Raw genomic sequence first — 19,380 nt, 5'->3', positions numbered from 1 at the left:
TTATTCCAGCTTGCGGGACTGGCCTAGGGGAAACTTTTAGAGGGGGTTTTAATTATATTTTAATTAGATTAAATTTAAATATTTCCTTTTTAACTAATTTTTAAATTTGTAATGTTATTTGTGTATTTTTACCCGATTGTTAGCCGCCCTGAGTCCGCAAGGAGAAGGGCGGGATATAAATTTAATAAAATAAATAAAAAATAAATAAATATTCCTGAAACCATGAAATATTTTTCTTTGTTCAACATGTCTACCTTTTGTTTTGTATTTCAATACCCTTTACTACTTCTTTCCATTGTCTGTCCGTCCATCCATCCATCCAACCATCCATCCATCCAACTATCTATCTATCTATCTATCTATCTATCTATCTATCTATCCATCCATCCATCCATCCATCCATCCATCCATCCATCCATCCATCCATCCATCCATCTATCTATCTATCTGTATTCTTCGTCCAAGGCCCTGCGTATGCAGTTAATGCTATTTCAGTAATTTGAGAGTCAAATGAACATTTCAAAATCAATTGCTGTTAACAGTATTGATAGTATAGGGATCTTAAGGGAGCTCTATCCCTTTAGAGTCATTAATCCATCCATCTGGTTTACATGCTGCTCTGATGAGAATCATCTCTGAGCAGCTTATGGAGTTTACTACAGAAATAGGATTAAAACATAAATTCCATAAAGAAATATTCCAAGCCCTGGGGAACATCCCAAACTCAAATGTTTCCCTTGTGGGGCATGGGGGGGGGGGAGGAGATGGATGGGGAACAATTTCAATCCAACCCTGAAAATTCAATTTCAATCCTTGAAAATGTCAGATTTTGCTTCTGCTGTTGCTGCTTCCTTTTTCTCCTCCTCCTCCTCCTCTTTCTTCATCTCTTCCTCCTTTTACTTCATCTCTTCCTTCTCCTTCATCTCCTCCTTCTCCTTCTCTTCCTTTCCCTTCTCTTTCTCCTTCTTCATCATCTTATTCTCCTTGTCTTCTTCCTCCCTTTCTCCTCCTCCTCCTCCTCCTCCTCTTTCTCCTTTTCCTCCTCCTTTCCTCCTCCTCCTCCTCCTCCACCTCATCAACCACCACCTCCTCCTCCTCCTCCTCCTGGCCAAAAGAATTGGAGCCAATCAGATCTCCAGGAGAATGCTACTCCAGAGAAGGACAGTATTGACTGAGAAAGCCCATCCCAATAATCCATGCAAATAACGCTCCCTAATATGTACACACTTATCATTATTGACATAGTTTCTCTAAAAAAAAAAAGCTTGACTTCAACTCTAATGCTTCTTCATCTTTGATTTAATGTCAAGCAACATTGATCTAATCTGTCCCCTTAGAGAACATGTTTTACCTATTGTCTCCAGCGCAACGTATTCAAAGGTTGGGTTTTTTTTTAACAGAAACAGATTTATAGCTATGTGTTGCCAAAGACATTCACCAAGATGTTATATATGGATGTTGAGATAAAAAAAATGTAAAAAAAACAACAACAACAAAAACAATCTTTTCTTAATGTTTGGGAGCTGTCACATCTTCCTGAATATCAAATACTTGCAGTTTAAACTAATGGACTCCTTATGATACAAGTCAGGTGAACATAAGGTTTATAAGGAAGTCGGTTTTGTGTTCACAGTTTTGGAACGCTGCATGAATTCTCTTAACATCACTTCTGTTGTTTATTCAACCCCCCCTGGATTCCTTTGTAAGCTTGAGAGAGGGGAGGTGCCTTTCATTGTCAAACTATATTTGTGCTCAGAAGTTCCTTCTCTTTGTTTTTCCTACATTTTTTTTCCTTAACACTAGCTTAATTTTGCGATTACCCTGTCTTTAGTTAAACTGCAAAGTGGCAATTACGTCGCTGTAGTCTCTTAGCAAATCCACCCCCTGATTGCCAATCCTTGTAGAACTAAAACAACACGAGGCATACTCAGAGGCTTCCTAAGCTTGGAAGGAGTTGGTGCACCAGAAAAACAGTGACGCTCTTCGTAAATTGAAATAGAAGGAATAATAGAGGATCTTGGAAAGAGACTTGGCTGGCTTGAACCCAGAACAGAAGTATTTCTGGATTTGGGTGTCTGTGGAGATTCTCAGTCATCCAGGTCATGGTTATCCCAAAAGTGTGTTGTTGTTGTTTTTTACAAAAGGCAACTGGACTTTCTTTGGTTTTCCTTGACGATGTTTCACTTTTCATCCAAGAGAAGCATTGAAGTCCCCCCCCCTCCCTTTGGATTGACCCATGCTTGTCAATAAATGTACTAATTCAGTTGAAACCATTGTTTCCCCCAAAACCTAGTTGCAAGAAAATCTATCTATCTATCTATCTATCTATCTATCTATCTATCTATCTATCTATCTATCTATCTATCTATCTATCTATCTATCTATCTATCTATCTAATATTATCTCTGTCTATCTGTCTGTCTCCCTGTGCTCTTCGTCCAAGGCCCTGCGTATGCAGTTAATGCTATTTCAGTAATTTGAGAGTCAAATGAACATTTCAAAATCGATTGCTGTTAACAGTATTGATAGTATAGGGATCTTAAGGGAGCTCTATCCCTTTAGAGTCATTAATCCATCCATCTGGTTTACATGCTGTTCTGATGAGAATCATCTCTGAGCAGCTTACGGAGTTTAATACAGTAATAGGATTAAAACATAAATTCCATAAAGAAATATTCTAAGCCCTGGGGAACATCCCAAACTCAAATGCTTCCCTTACGGGGCATGGGGGGGGGGGGTGAGGAGATGGATGGGGAACAATTTCAATCCAACCCTGAAAATTCAATTTCAATCCTTGAAAATGTCAGATTTTGCTTCTGCGGTTGCTTTTGTCTTCAAATTGTAATAGCCTTCTGATTATTTTGGAAAAGACACCAACCGCATTCATGGCATTAATCTTCAAACTTGCCCAAAATGTCATCTGAGGCCTTAACAACAATGCTCTTAGGTACCTCTAATGAGAAAAGCGATTATTCTCAGCTTTTACATACCTTTCCTTTATCCATGACTTATTAATTCAAGGTCCAATTTATTCTTAGGGTTAACACACAATTAAAATCAGCTGTGCTTTACAAAAGGCAACTGAACTGAAAAAGCTTCTTGGATGAGAAGTCAAATGTTTTCAAGGAAACACCCCCCCCCCCAAAAAAAAAGTCCATTTGCCTTTTGAAAAGCACCTTTGGGACAACCATGACCTGGATGACGGAGAATCTCCATAGACGATGAAGATCAACTAGAATTGAAACTGGTTCTGTAGATTTCCATAGTTTTGAAATAGCCAAGTTCTTCCTTATTTGGACGTGATGCCATTTCCCATAATGGCCCCAAATAGAGAGGGGTTTTCATAATGCCCAGTTTTCCTGGGCATTTGACAGAGAACCAGTTTGAGCTACTGTTTAAAATGGGACAGTTGAGATTTGACTTTCACATGGAGGCCAACTGGATGTTTCTAGACCAGCCCCTCTTTTTCCACCTTAGGACGATGGCAATGTGAAACCCCTTCTAACAATATTCCATGGATTTATAGTTGCCCGAAGTCAAGACTGACTCAAAGGTGCCCACTAAAAAAAAGGCATTCAGTGATACAATGACTGTTCATTGACTGGCAGCACCGCCATGATCCAATGAAGATGGAAATCATTGTTTTTATCTATTTGTTTCATCCCAGTGCATCATTTCCCAGTCTGATGCAACTCCGTCAATACATTTGAAGGCGATGGAAGAAAAACACCTAAAAGAAACCAGAGGGGGGGGAAGACTATTTGTGATTTATATTCCTACCTTGAAAATATTGTTTTGAAAAACACCTTTTAAAAAACCCAATACATTTAAGTAATGAATCAGAAGGATAACATTAAGCAACAAAAAGCCTTACCAGCGTGCAATTATATTTCAAGAACTTTGGAAAATGCAATTTGAGAGGTGTGTGGGTGCTAATGTTGTGCTACATGATTACATTTGGATCCTTCTTTCTCGGTGAGGTTTTTTGTTTTCTAGGAATTAAGTGGTTTACTTAGAGTAATGTTTAGCTTATACACTACCGAACATAAGTATAAACTTCAAGAACCCACTCCGGTGTAGCAGAGTTATTCATAGTTCGTGGCTGGGAGATCTTTGGCCTCAAAACAATGGTTGTCAGGCCTCAGAAAAATGATTTAGTGGTGAAAATCCCCAAGGAAAAATCTTCATTGATCTTTATAATTGGAAAACCTGTCAATCAAAACTAATACAATACCCATCTGCTAAAAGATATGCATAAAGGTAATCCTTGACGTCTGATCACACTTGGAATGTTGGTTGTAAGTTGTTGGGGTCATAAGTTGAGTTACCACCTGACTGTCATTCTGTCCATCCAACAAAACAATCTGTATCCAAAATAATCTTAGCTCTCCACTTTTGACTAGATGTGAATCTGAGATGAGAACAGGTTTCATTTCATGCCTATATTTTGGTTTTGTCCTCATTTTAAAGTACTTACCTGATGTGTCCTAGAATTTTTAGGATGCCAGTTCTGAAAAACACATCAAAGAAAAGAAAGGGATTAACAATAGAGGGAAGATATATTTTCTTTCAAGTACCATTTGTATTGCTAACTTGGTAAATCTCTTTGACATTCAAATTATTTTTTTCCCTTAGTTCTTTGTGGTTTGGCTCTCTATTTTTTTCCCCCGTCTTCTTCTTTTCTTTCCCTTTTCTCAATTCCACCCACCCATCCAATAACTAAATGCCACAACTATTGTATCCTTGGCTGGTTCTAAGAAAAACAAAGGCAGGCTTAGGGCTTTTATATTCATTTAAAAAAAAAATCACATGCCATGATAAAGCTACCTTTCAACTACCCTCCTTTTTAAACATAAACAGAAATGGGGGGAAATAAACCATTATGGACCATTTTCTTTCCCTAAGGCAGGGGTAGGCAACCTTGGCTCTTTTATGACTCGTGGACTTCAACTCCCAGAATTCCTGAGCCAGCCATGCTGAGGGGAAAGGGAGAGGTTTCCATGCTGAGCCATGCCTACCCCTGCCCTAGGGGAAGTTAAGAAGTGGATTTGTTGCTTTAAGATCCTGCAAAGATCCTTTGGAAGCCTTAGCACCTCGCCAAAGCCTCAGAAAGAAGACCAGTAGTGATGCAGACTATCACTAGCAGTAACCTCCCATGGCCCTAAATCAAAGAAGAAATGGACCCCAGTCCAGCAGCTAACCCTCTGCCTCTCAATCCCTCTTCTATGGTTTCCAACAAACTCAGTATATTTAAAAACAATCAATCAATCAATCAAAACGCCAAGTCTATCAGCATAGAAAGGCAAGCAATCTCCAGATGCCTTGTCTACTTAAGAGAGAAATAGGAGGAGCCCTCTGTTGATCCCAGATGTTCTGGAGAGGACATGGAGGGAGGGAGAGTCATCGGTACAGCTTTTATGATTAGGTTACATATACTGGGTTGAATTAAACGCCCGCTTAAAAGGTGAGTTCCGAGTGTATTGGTCCTGGTTGATTTTTGTCCCTTGCATCTTGCAGATTTGTTCCTGACAACGTTGTCAAAATCTGGACAACCTCAGTTTGAGATATGGGTGAATCAGGTAAAGAGGCTCCGTGGGTCTGTGACAATTTGCCCCAGCCAACTCGCCCACGGGACAACCTCACTGCAGAGTTACAAGAGTTAACACTAATATCAAAGAAATGGTGGAGTAGAATCACTCAAGAAAGGATGCAAAAGGAGGGACGGAAGGAAATGCGAATGGCAAAAACGAAAAACTTATTTATGCATTTATTTTAAGTAATTAAATAGAATTGTTAAATTGTGCTGCAGCGAGTTGTCCCATGGCTGTGGCGCGTTGTCCAGTAGTGAGTTGGCCGCAGTGAGTTGGCCGTGGTGATTTCTCCATGTGTTCTGTCCCAGCCTATAGCCGTCCTTGTTAAATGCACAACGACAAAACCCCTTTTGAGAAATAGGCTGGAGACCCAGAAGAAAACAAAACCCCTTTTAATATTGGTTACAAACCTGCCAAATGGTCCAAAAACAAAAGCAACAAAAAACACAGTCCAAATGGAGGAAATTGTCCACACAAAACACAATGCAAAACAAGGAGTTAGTCACCGGCAACACCAACAGAACATGATCCCATGAAGTACTTTGCAACGGTTGCCTTCAGCAACCAGCATCGGCCACACCTTCCCTTTTTATTAAGCAGCCCCAAGGCATGGTTTCTCAATGCCTTCTCCTCCTCTCTTGGAGTTGCGATATTGATTCCCTCTGACCTGCTCTAGTTAACTGCCTTCCTTTACGAGTGTCTCTAATGACTTCCAGCAAATGTCCTATGTAGGATTACTGGCATTTAATTTGTTAACAGGCTAATTTTGGGAAGTAAAAAAAAGTTCCTTATTTTGGTACTTCTTTCTTGTGGCAGGGCCCATACTTTATATTGGTTCCAATGGGACTTTTTTTTTTCTTTAGTGGGAAAATGGAGGAAAAAAATAGTTAAATGAGAAATCAGATTCCTTTCTGGCTGCTAAAATCTCAGTGAAGGTCTAGAGCCGGGATGTCCAACCTTGGCAACTTTAAGACCTGTGGACTTCAACTCCCAGAATTCCCCAGCCAGAATGGTGAATGCTGGGAATTGAAGTCCTAAAGTGCTCCTCTGCTCTAGAGTACAAATAGCTACCGTAATCCCAGGACTTTTTTTAAAGATTCTGAGAGTGGCCATGGTAGAATAAACCTGTATATCTTCCCTTTTTCTTTTTTACTTATTAAATTTATTCTTTGTTCCACATTGAATTTTGTCCATTTATGTCAGTAAATCTAAGAGAGTAAGCAGTCACCATAAAATGCTAAAATAATTTAGTATTTTCACTCATTTGTTCTTCTTCCTTGAGTGCAAGGATCGTCAGCAATTATTGGTTTACACAATTATTACTAAAATTGATTCTTCCCTTGTAGTTAACACTGAAACCTAATTTCATTAGGGCTCACTTTGTCTATTAATATTTCTGCCCAGATCTTTAATTCACATATGGAACTCTTTTGCAAGCTAAGGCTAAACCAGGATATTTGTAACCATGGTTTCTCAATTTCGAAAACATTACGTTCATGAAACGATTGAAAGTATGCAAAAATAAAAAGGCAAACTATATTGCTTCCCTAAAATATCATGTTTTTCTGTTCTCCATGGGTTATTATGTTCATTGTTTTCCAACTTTTTATGAGAAATGTTTATGGATTGATTACCATTTTTATATTTTTATTGACAGGATGGGGATTTTGCCAAGCCTCATTACATAAAGGAAAAACCGAAGGATGCTGTTGTTATAGGACAATCAGTATTTGCTGATTTTGGTGAGTTTCCTTTCTCCTTCTCCCAAATATCTGATTTATATGCATTTTCTGTGTATTCAAGAATATCTATTTATGCAGTAAAAAGTTATAATACCATTTTATTCTGCTTCTTTAAGAAAACACTAAATTTCTCAATGTTATATTGATACAATGTTTTATAGGCAGTTTGTCAATTAATCTCTGAAATATACGTGAAATATTTAAATTATAATGCTTATTAAAATTGATAAAACATGCCCATGTTTTAAAACATAAATACCAGTTATTAAACTTGCTTAACTTTCTGGGAATCTAATTTTGAACAATCTTTCGCAAGCAACAGATTTTTTGTGGAGAGAAATAATACTTTTAATAAAGGGCCATATTAGGAATTAATATGTATTTTTAACAATTCCAAAATGTCATTGTTGTCATTAAATATGATAGCAGGTGCTTTATGCATTACTTCTCACTTTGTTTTGTATTGGATCATCAACATGTTTGTTTATCTCTCTTTATGTCCTTGTTAAAATAGCTTATTGTATATTTAGTGTGATAAATTTTAAAATATAATAATAAAACTTAAAAGTCCAGATTCAGAATCTGGTTTCTGTTAAAAAAGGAAACATAATTGCTCCTCCATTTTGTTTCTGCTGATAAGAATATAAAGTGAATTCTACATTACTTTTTTCATCTAAATCTTGGTCAGTAACCAAAGCTGAGCAAACTGTGAGCTGAAGTTCTGATTTTTAAAATGTCAGGGAATTATCTACATACTTTGATCTTCCCAAGCACAATTGTTCTCATCATCTGTTTTCTAATATCTCTAAAGTGAGGGAGAGGATTTTATTAACTAGATTTTTCTTGGCCTTTTGGCTAAGATTAAGCATAAGAGATGATTAACCAAGATCTTGAAAGTGTTATTCTTCCTAAGAAACAAAGTGCCTGTTTATTTGAAATTAAACAATGGCAGCATCCTACACTAATTTGTTCCCTTCTAAAGAAATGCTTGAAAGTCCCATAAATATTTTGACACATTTACGCTTGACCTTTAGTTAAATACCATCACTCCTGAGTAAGTGTCCAGAGGGGGGGTCTCTGAACTGTAACTCTTGCTATAGAAGGAGCTAAAATTGGATTAAAATGAGATTTTATTTTAATTATTCTATTTGTACACTACTACCAATCTGCTAGGAATTTTGGGCGGCTCGCGGTAATATTTACATATACTGTTAACTTCTTTTAAAAAAGAAAGAAAGGTCCATTATAGGCAAGTAAAGGTGGAAACGTAGCAATCCTAAATAATGTAATGGGGTTTTTTTATCCTTGGGTTGTTTTTTTTTTGCGTGTGGAGGGTTATATTAATCTGTCATAGAGAGCTGTTAACGATCCTTCAAAAGCAGATGGTATTGAAAAATGCCACGAATGCTAATAAGCATGAAGCCTGCATCAAATACATTTGTTTGCTGATGAAAGATGTAAATAAGTTTAATCTGATTAGAATTTCATTTTATCGAGTGCCAACTCCTGACAGCCAAAGGGCAGATGTAATTTTAGAAAGAAAGAAAAAAGCCATATTTTAAGAAGACGCGAATTCGCTTAAATTTCAAAGATGCGACGGAGAGGGAGAGAAGCTTCTAAGCAAGGCTTTCAAATGTGTAACGTTTCCATACCATTTGCCATTGGAGTTATACTTTTTAAGCCACAACGTCGCATCAAAGATAATAACAGCCACCATACAAGCGTTCTCGACTTACAACAGTTCATTTAGTGACCGTTTAAAATTACAACAGCACTCGAAAGAGGGACTTACGACCGTTTTTCAGTTATGACCTTTGCAGCATCCCCATGATCTAGTGATCAAAATTCAAATGCTTGGCAACTGGTTCATATTTATGACGGTCGCTGTGTCCCAAGGTCTTGTGAAGCCCCTTTGTGACTTTCTGACAAACAGAGTCAATGGGGGAAGCCAGAGTCACTTAAAAACCGTGTTACTAACTTATCAACTACAGCGATTCCCTTAACAACTGTAGCACACCAAAAAAGGTCATACGGTGGTGCAAAACTCACTTAGCAAACGTCTCACTTAAAAACAGAAATGTTGGGCTTCCATGGTGGTCATAAGTCAGGGACTTCCTGTATTCTTCGAGCGGATTGGTGACGACAGTAAAATCCAGTCATACATGAGTCATGCATATGAGTACTGTAAAGAAAACAAAAAATTAACTTGAAGAGCTAGGACAAGTGAGAGTTGAAGAATACTCGGCTATGGGAATTCAATTATGGTCCCTCAGCCTAGCATACTTCATAGGATTGTTGGGGGGCAAAACAATAAGGGTAATTCTTAAATAATTCTTGAGCTTTTGAAAAGTAGGCAGAAGAGAAATCAAATAAATAAGTACCAATAAAGGAGAAAATTTGTAGCCCAGGGTTGAAATGAGGGATCCTTGGTGCCCTCTTAGCTTGCTTGTTTTCTTGCAGACTTTTCATTACCCAATCTAGATAACATCATCAATGCTAGTCTAGCACTGATGATGTTATCTAGTTTGGGCAATGAAACATTTGCAAGAAAACAAGCAAGCTCAGAGAGCACCAAGGACTCCTCAAATAAGTATTATTTAGAAAGAGCCACCGCTCTTGAGGCTGTTTTGATCTCCCATGAAATTGCATGTTATTCATTTCCAATACAGTCTTTTGCAATTTAAGTTTAATGAAAATCCAAAAGAAAAAAAAAATAGAAAAGCCAATTTCCTTAATAGAAAATAGCAGCATGGGGGATAAAAACCAAGCCCATAGCATAAATGAGCTATTTCCTCTTCTATGAAAACCATTCTCAAACTCTTGTTCTCAGCTCTATTGAATAAATTAAGAAATACATCTTTAATCTCCATGTTGTTCCTCCGCTGCAATTGACTTCTTAATCAGTTTAAATTTTAATTTAAACTTTGTTTTAAAACGATATTTCAGCATTAACAAAAACTAAGCGATACCGTTTCACCCACATCGGTGCAATAAACATTAATAACTGGCAAATTAGTTGTCCTATGACTCATTTTTATTAAATCATGTCCTCAGTGGTATCCATTTTGGAGTTACAGCATCTATAGTATCTTTACATGCAAAGTGACTGGGACTGATTAAAATACCTTTTAATAAAGTTGCTTTTAATGTCTAGAGACCGTTGCAATTTAGGAATGTATTCATCTTCCACTGTCGGAGTTAAAAACTCATCTCTGAGCTGCTACTAAACTAAGTTTTAGGTTTAGTAAAAAGCTTCATTCTCATTGTAAGCACAAAGAAAAGTATACATTTGTGTCTGAGTTTTTCATCAACATTTTTTTTATAGAGGCAAAATATGTTGCAAAAATGCAATTGTAATAGTAAAATAACAAATCAATAACATGAAAACAATAAACATGCTGTAAAGACTTACCCACTTGTATTTCATTAGTCTCTGTCCTCATTTCCTCATGTCCTCTGTTCTACATTTAGGCAAGAAAAACCAAATGCACAAATACAGCATAGGTGGCACCTTGCTCAATAGTAGTAACTGTGAGAGGGACCTCGGAGTCCTAGTGGACAATCACTTAAATATGAGCCAGCAGTGTGCTGCAGCTGCCAAAAAGGCCAACACAGTGCTAGGCTGCATTAACAGAGGGATAGAATCAAGATCACGTGAAGTGTTAATACCAATTTACAACGCCTTGGTAAGGCCACACTTGGAATACTGCATCCAGTTTTGGTCACCGCGATGTAAAAAAGATGTTGAGACTCTAGAAAGAGTACAACAATGATGATTAGGGGACTGGAGGCTAAAGCATATGAGGAACGGCTGCTGGAATTGGGTATGTCTAGTTTAATGAAGAGAAGGACGAGGGGGGACATGATAGCAGTGTTCCAATATCTAAGGGGCTGCCATAAAGAAGAGGGAGTCAAGCTATTTTCCAAAGCGCCTGGAGGCAGGACAAGAAGCAACGGGTGGAAACTAATCAAGGAGAGAAGCAACTTAGAACTAAGGAGAAACTTCCTGACAGTTAGAACAATTAACCAGTGGAACAACCTGCCTCCAGAAGCGGTGAATGCTCCAACACTGGAAGTTTTAAAGAAGAGACTGGACAGCCATTTGTCCGAAATGGTATAGGGTTTCCTGCCTGAGCAGGGGGTTGGACCAGATGACCTTCAAGGTCCCTTCCAACTTTACTACTACTACTACTACTACTACTACTACTACTACTACTACTACTACTATTATTATTATTATTATTATTATTATTATTATTATTATTATTATTATTATTATTATTATTATTATTATTATCATCCTAGTCACGAGATGAAATGAAGGCCACCCAACAATCTTAATTATCCTAAAGGAAAATTAATTGAAATCCTGCTTGAGTAGAGTCAATTCGGTGAGACAAGTTGGTCCTGATTAAATGCAACTCAGTCGATCTGTTCTAAACCGAGGCACAATGCTGAGCTTGTCAGCTGGAGAGCTGACAGCCAGGTTTGAGACCTGAGTGCCATGCGACAGGGTGAGCTCCTGTTCCTTGCTCCAGCTCCTGCCCACCTACCAGTTCGAAAGCATGCAAATGTGAGTAGATAAATGAGTGTGCCTTTGGCGTATAGCCATGCTGGCCACACAACCATGAAAATTGTCTTCACGCAATGCTGGCTCCCTCAGCCAAGAAATGGAGATGAACACCGCGCTCTAGAGTCGGACTCAACTGGACAGGGAAACCGTTATCTTTTACTCCAAGCCTCTTAGTTTAGATCAGGGGTGTCAAACTGCCGGTCCACGGGCCGGATGTATCACGCGGAAGCCACACCCACCCCAGCTCCAGCAAGGGAGGAAGTCACGATATATCGCGACACATCACGTGACGCGGTGAGTTTGACACCCCTGGTTTAGATCAACCCAATGTTTTCTACAGATTGGTCAGTTGATATAAGAAACTGCACATTTTCAAGATGCGAAAAATTAGAGCTTTCTTTGGGGAGCCGTGTGTGTGTGTGTTCTGTTATTTTTCGTGAATAAACAGCCAACATTAAATTCTTGACTTTTAGATATGCAAAGCAACAGTTAGATATGCAAAGCAACAGTTTAATCTGTCAGAAAGTACTGTTAACCTTTAAAGGAGAGTCAGATTCATTATCTACCAACTTAGAATGCTAAAATCATTTTTTTAAGTCACAGCTCTTATGCATTGAAATCCCAAGTGGAAGAACATTATGAATTGAGATGCTGTATTTTTTAGAAAGCCATAAATAAATTTATATTTATATAAATTTAATTTTTGTGCTTATAATTTAAGAATCTTAGTGAATACAGTTATACCAAAAATGTGTGAGGATTGTTATTTTTTATCCTTCAACCCTTAGATTCAAGAATAGCAAGGCCTACTGGTAATATTTTTATAAGCATTAGATAATGCATGTTTGTTGTTGTTAGTTGTGAAGTCGTGTCCGACCCATCGCAACCCCATGGACAACGTTCCTCCAGGCCTTCCTGTCCTCTTCTGGAGTCCATTTAAGCTCACGCCTACTGCTTCAGTGACTCCATCCAGCCACCTCCTTCTCTGTCGTCCCCTTCTTCTCTTGCCCTCAATCTTTCCCAGCATCAGGCTCTTCTCCAATGAGTCCTTCCTTCTCATTAGTGGCCAAAGTACTTGAGTTTCAACTTCAGGATCTGGCCTTCTAAAGAGCAGTCGGGGTTGATCTCCTCTAGGACTGGCCTATGCATGTTTAGGATATAGAAATATAGAATATTTTGTTTGGGTTCCTAGTATTCTGGCTAAATTCTCAGTTTGTGGAATATTTGAATTTTAGTTTACTCGTGGTGAAAATTCAGGCATCGTGATCAGCAAAACTACAGTTAAACGAACCAGAGCTTAGCAGTACGTGATATGTTGTTGAGACACAGCAGAAAATGGCTTTCAGGGTAGGTCTTCTTATCTCTCTCCCATCCCAAAGGAGAAACCATTAGCTGCCACTTTTGAGCAAACCATGACTGGTCTTGAACAGCCTGAAGCATGAATTATGGTTCCTCAGAGCACACTACTATCAAATCATAGTTTTAGGAAAGCTTATTCGATGACTAGCGGTTAAAGAAAACACAAATTACACCCACCAATGTTATAAGGAGTTACAGTTCTTCTCAAGTAGGAACAGAAGATTCTGTTCTCATGTAAGAATGTAGAAGGGGGCACGATGCTTGAGTGGTTAAAGACACTGAGCTTATCAGCTGAAAAGCTGACAGCTGGGGTTCGAGACCCAAGCGCCGCATGATGGGGTGAGCTCCTGTTCCTTGCTCCAGCTCCTGTCCGTCTAGCAGTTTGAAAGCATGCAAATGCAAGTAGATAAATAGGTACCACTTCGGTGGGAAGGTAAGAGTCTTCTATGTGCCTTGGATGTGGTCATGCTGACCACGTGACCACAGAAGTGTCAGACAATGCTGGCTCCTTTGGCTAAGAAATGGAGATGAACACCACCCTCTAGAATCGGACATGCCTGATAGGGAAACTTTTACCTTTATTTTTAAGAATGCAGAAGTTGAAGAATTGACCAGGGGAAAGCCTTTTCACATAACACTAAATCCCCATTATATTTGAACTAAACGACAGGTCTTTTTAGGACTCTAATCCCGGACCCTCATCCTGCCCTCTCCTCGCCATCTGATTTAAGGTTGGATGGCTTTTGTGATAATACATCAGTGTGGTGTGATAGACCATAATATACCTGCAGTTCTTCTATGAATAGATAGAGCTGCTTTGAGAACTCTTTATGGGTAGATCTCAAATTTGCCTTCTCGTCTTTCATTAAACGATTGTTCGTTATCTCAGCTTTCGGTAGGTGATATATTTGAATTGTAACATCTGCTTACAATATTTTCATTTATTAAGCTTGGCAAGGCTACCCAGTCATATTTTTTATAAGCTCCAGAAAGTTGATTGAGGTGATGATGAGGTGTTAATGTAATCCTGTCTCCATCGCTGTCACCTGCTGGGGTATTTACATCCCTAATTAAAAGGGAAAAAGCCCTGGGAGGTTTTTTATTTAAAATGAAAATTAAACCGAATAGGAACATAAAAGTTATCTCAGTAGGTGGCAAGCAGAACAGAATGCAATCAAGGAGGCCATAACAAATATGTGTGTGTGTGTATGTGTGTGTGCTTCAGAGTAGATAGCAAAGGATAAACAAATGACCTTTTTGCAAATATAAATATATTATTTGTACTACATAAAGTACAATCTTTATCCCTTTAAATATATCACCGATTGAAAACTTTTTGGGTAATTTTTTTTAGAGATGATGAGATAGGCATGGGTTTACGTTGGTCTCCACCGCTATGTAAGACATTTGAAGATTGATGCTCACAGTATCACTCATTATTGGTTCAAGTTGATCCATAGCTGCGGAAAGTATTTGTTTGAATGGTTGTGTCATGATGGCTTGTATTTAATTAGAGTCCTTTTCATAGTGAAGTGTTTTTTCATAATATGCTGATATTTTGTAACAGTATGTAAGGATACTTTTTTGTTTGGGTTCTAATTTCTTACAGTTGTTTGCCTAGCAGTCTTCAAACTATACTACTGATTAATTGCCTGATCAGTTAGCTAATTAGTACTTGTTGGAGGCATCGTGTCTACTATAAAATATTTATGGCATATTCTCATAAACATCAGTTAAATTTCACCAGTATACGGATAAAGACATAAAAATACCGGTTGTGGTGCAAAAGAATTATTTTGTTATTTTGTTTCTTTCCTGAATTCCATATATTCCCAACCCTGAAAATACATACCGTATATACTCGAGTATAAGTCGACCCGAGTATAAGCCGAGGGACCGATTTTCCCACAGAGAACTGGGAAAAATTGGTGACCCGCGCATAAGCCGAGGGGGCATTTTGGCTGTTCCTCCCTGGCCGCCGCCCCACCCCCCCCCCCCCCCCCCCCCCCCCCCCCCCCCCCCCCCCCCCCCCCCNCCCCCGCCGCCGCCGCCGCCGCTGACTCGAGTATAAGCCGAGGGGGGCATTTTTCAGCCCCAAAAATGGGCTGAAAAACTCGGCTTATACTCGAGTATATACGGTATATATTTATATATTGTTGTAAAATACATATATTTGCAGAAAGAAACTTACTTCTTTCCCTTAAATTAGTTGCTATGCAGATTTTTCCTTTCAGCAGAGGAATTTATAATATCCTGGTTTCCTTTAAGCTCTTTGTGAAACCAACAATAACAGGACATTAATGTAGTTACTTCATACTTTGAATCATGAATGCACCACCCCCGTCCTTCCTTCTCCTTCCCATTTCAACCATTCATGGATCGTCATGCTTGTCTCAGCTTTTACAACAATTAGAATTTGGAAAGGTTGTAAAAACAGATGCCAGGACTGTTTCCTCAAAGCCATCCAATGTAGGTAGTCCTCGACTTAACAACCATTCATTTAGTGACCGTTCAGAGGCACTGAAAAAAAAGTCTCTTGTGACCGGTTTTTACACTGTTGCAGCATCCCCACAGTTACGTGATCAAAATTTGGACGCTTGGCAACTGGCATGTACTTATGACTGTTGCACCGTCCCAGGGTCATGTGATCACCGTTTGCAACCTTCCCAGCCGGCTTCCGACAAAAGTCAGTGGCAGCAAGCCGATTCCCTTAACGATCACACGATTCTCTTAACAAAAGCAGTGAATCGCTTAACTGTGGCAAAAATGAAGCAAAACTCACTCAGCTGTCTTGCTTAGCAACGGAAATTTCGGACTCAATTGTGGTCGTACGTCGAGGACTACCTATATTGGTTTGCTGCTGTTTGTTAACCCCCTGCATCTTCCTGCATCTCAAAAATGATATACTTAGTTCCCTTTACATCTTCATAACCCTGCAAGCAGAGGTTGAAACTAAAAATGTGTGGCTGGGTGAAGCTGGTGAGTTTTATGCCCAGATCAGTAACAAATATCTCTTTAACGCTCCAGCCATTCCATCTGAGAATTCATTATTAAACAGCTTTAAAGTCTCATCCCTACTGATGTAATCCAATGACCTTTCTTAACTTGGGCGATAAGCCTCTTCTACAACAGTACGATGAACAAGCTTCCTAGCTGACCACAAAATCAGAATCGGAATAGAGCTGGGAGGGACCGTGGAGGTCTTCTAGTCCAGGGCTTTTCGACCAGTGGTACGGGTACCACCTGTGGTACATTGGCACCTGGCAGGTGGTACGCGACCATCCTAGAAAAGTGGTAGTGGGGGAGGGGAATGAGCTGAACCGGTGGCAGCACCGCACAAGCCTGAGCGAGAGATGGCTGGAGCTGCAGGGCTGTCAGGGCTCAGTGGAAGCACCAGGATCAACACCAGGCTCCAGCTGGAGCTTGGCGCTAATCCTGGTGCTTCTGCTGAGCCCTGAAGAAGCACCAATCAGCTGGAATGTTGCAGCATCTTCAGGGTCTTGTGATTTACATTCAGATGCTTGGCAACCGATTCATATTTATGACGGTCACAGTGTCCCAGGGTCATGTGAAGTGACCAAAACCTGCTGCAACCACCCAGCAGACGGGGGGAATAAAAACCAAACACCCCCCACCCCTCCCCCGCTGCCAATCCTCAACAGAAATGCTCACAACAATGAAAACCTCGGACAGGAGGAAGAGCGCGGCTGGGTGGGCAGGCAGGTGTCTTGCTTGGCTGTGGCTTGGGGGGCCCTTTTTCACTGCTATTGTAACTTCGAACAGTCACTAAATGAATTGTTGTAAGTCGAGGACTACCTGTACTTTATCACTTTTTTCCTTTTTTGGGGGGGGTCATCAAGTTTTTGACACCTTGCTTGGCGACTGGTGGTACTCGGATGTTGCCATATCCTAAAAGTGGTACAATGGGTGAAAAGGTTGAAAAGTCCTGTTCTAGTCCAGCCACCTGCTCAACCAAGAGACCCTATATCATTTCAGACAAGTGACTGTCCAGTCTCTTCTTAAAAACCTCCAGCACCCACAACTTCTGGAGGCAAGCTGTTCCACCTGTTTAATTATCCTCACTGTTAGAAAGTTTCTCCTTAATGCCAGGTTGTTTCTCTCTTTGATTAGTTTCCATCATCGTTTCTTGTCCTGCCTTCTGGTGCTTTGGAAAATAAATTGAATCTCTCTTCCTTGTGGCAGCCTCTCAAAGTTTCAGGTTTTTGGTGTTTATTTTTTTTTGAACCCTCAGAAGAGGGAGATATTGGGCTGACAAGGTGAAGGATCACAACTTCTCTTTCATTACCAGGATGCTTCCTTTGTTTATATCTTACAAACATTTACTGTCTCTGTGTATGCGTAGTTGTTGGTTTTTTTCCCCTAGTGATAAAAAGGACATTTTTGTAGCCCGCTAAGCTGAATTATTTTTATCTTCCTCTTGTTTTGCCAGATGGTGACGGGCAGACTGAACACTTGCTGCCAGCTTGTGCAGATGCAGCTTGTCAAAAAAGTGTCATCTACCTATCTAAACCGGGACTGGATGAGGTACGCTGTGCTGCTACTGTATCTTGAATTTGAATGCGTAGTATATTAAAAATGAGCCAGTAACAAGGTTGGAAGTTGCCCCCAAAAGGCACAGTAATTAGGGGCAACTTTATAAAGCAGCCAGGTTCGCTGTAGCAAACGTAGAGGTTGCAGGTAGTGCTTGACTTACAGCCACAGTTGGGCCCCAAATATCTGTTTGCTAAGTGAGACAGTTGTTAAGTGAGTTTTACGACCTTTCTTGCCACAATTGCTAAGTGAATCACTACAGTTGTTAAAGTAGTAGCACAGTTGGTAAATGAATCTGGCTTTCCCCCATTGATTTTGCTTGTCGGGATAGCTTGTCAGGGGACAGCAACCACTGGTCCATGAACCGGTACCGGGCCACGGCATGCCAGCAACAGGTCCGCACAAACAAGCAAAGTCCCATCCTTGGGATGCAGGCAGCACACAAAATCACATACACTCCGGTCCGCAGCAAAACCTCTCTCCACGGAACCGGTCTCTGGTGCCCAAAAGGTTGGGGACCTCTGCTTTAGAACAGGGGTCCCCAACCCCCAGTCCATGGACGAGTACCGGGCCGCGGCATGCCAGCAATCGGTCCGCACAAATAAGCAAAACCCCATCCATGGGATGCAGGCAGCACACAAAACCACACACTGTCCGGTCTGTGGAAAAACCTCTCTCCACGGAACCAGTCCCTGGTTCCCAAAAGGTTGGGGACCTCTGCTCTAGAGCACTGCAACCCTCATAAATACGAGCCAGTTGCCAAGTATCCGAATTTTGATCACCTGATCATGGGGATGCTGCAATGGTCATAAGTGTGAAAAACAAGCTTAAGTCACTTTTTTCAGTGCCATTGTAACTTTTGAACGAATGGTTGTAAGTCAAGGACTACCTGTGTACACATTTTCAGATTCCAGGAATGTGTTGTTCTTTAGCCATAATCTCGGTCCTCTCAATGGTTATCCTCAAAGACTGTCAGGTGCAGTGGTGTATATTTATCATATTTCTTAAGCAGTGATTATATGTTCTGACAGGAGAACCTTAGGAACCAATTTCTGAGGTAAAGTTATTTCAAGACTGGATAGGGTAATTAGAGAGTTGTTTTCCTTGAAGACTACAAGGACCTTATCAGGAAGGCTTATACGTAGAACTGGGTCTACATTGGCCAACTTGGATAGACTTCCATTTCTTTTATTGCTTTACTCTCAGAAAGTATATTCTAGCAGGCTCCATATGGCTCCATTGTTCACCCTCTACTCCTAGTTTACCACATTGGAGCCAAATAACATGGCCTTTCCTTTCAGCAGTTAGAAAAATGAAGAGCTTCTTTGTCATTACACTTGCTTTAAAATTTTTCATCAAAAACAACTAGAATTTTTGAAAACGACTTCAGACTACCATCATCTAAAGAAATGGGCTAAAAAAAATTCTTTACATTTTTTACATTGTTCTGTGTTCTTGAACATAGTTTTCTCAGAAATATTGGAATAGGATTCATGTCCTAATACAGAAGATTCTTAAAGGGAATATAAAAAATAAAAGCAGAAACTTTTCTTTTGGGTTTAAT

At 39.8% G+C, this 19,380-nt stretch overlaps 1 protein-coding gene across 1 annotated transcript in view; it reads left to right on the top strand.

The window, feature by feature from the left end:
* ITFG1 (integrin alpha FG-GAP repeat containing 1) overlaps positions 1-19,380 on the top strand; it is a 92,523-nt gene that overhangs the window by 19,729 nt on the left and 53,414 nt on the right. Inside the window, exons 7-9 of the mRNA XM_015818958.2 lie at positions 5,518-5,579; positions 7,249-7,333; positions 17,716-17,810. Of these exons, the coding sequence (XP_015674444.1) occupies positions 5,518-5,579; positions 7,249-7,333; positions 17,716-17,810 (242 nt within the window). The remainder of the gene's footprint in view (positions 1-5,517; positions 5,580-7,248; positions 7,334-17,715; positions 17,811-19,380) is intronic.

Source organism: Protobothrops mucrosquamatus, unplaced genomic scaffold (genome assembly GCF_001527695.2).
Source record: "Protobothrops mucrosquamatus isolate PMUCROS unplaced genomic scaffold, P.Mucros_1.0 scaffold827, whole genome shotgun sequence".
Taxonomy (NCBI): Eukaryota; Metazoa; Chordata; class Lepidosauria; order Squamata; family Viperidae; genus Protobothrops; species Protobothrops mucrosquamatus.
This window is presented reverse-complemented; position numbering and strand designations above follow the sequence as displayed.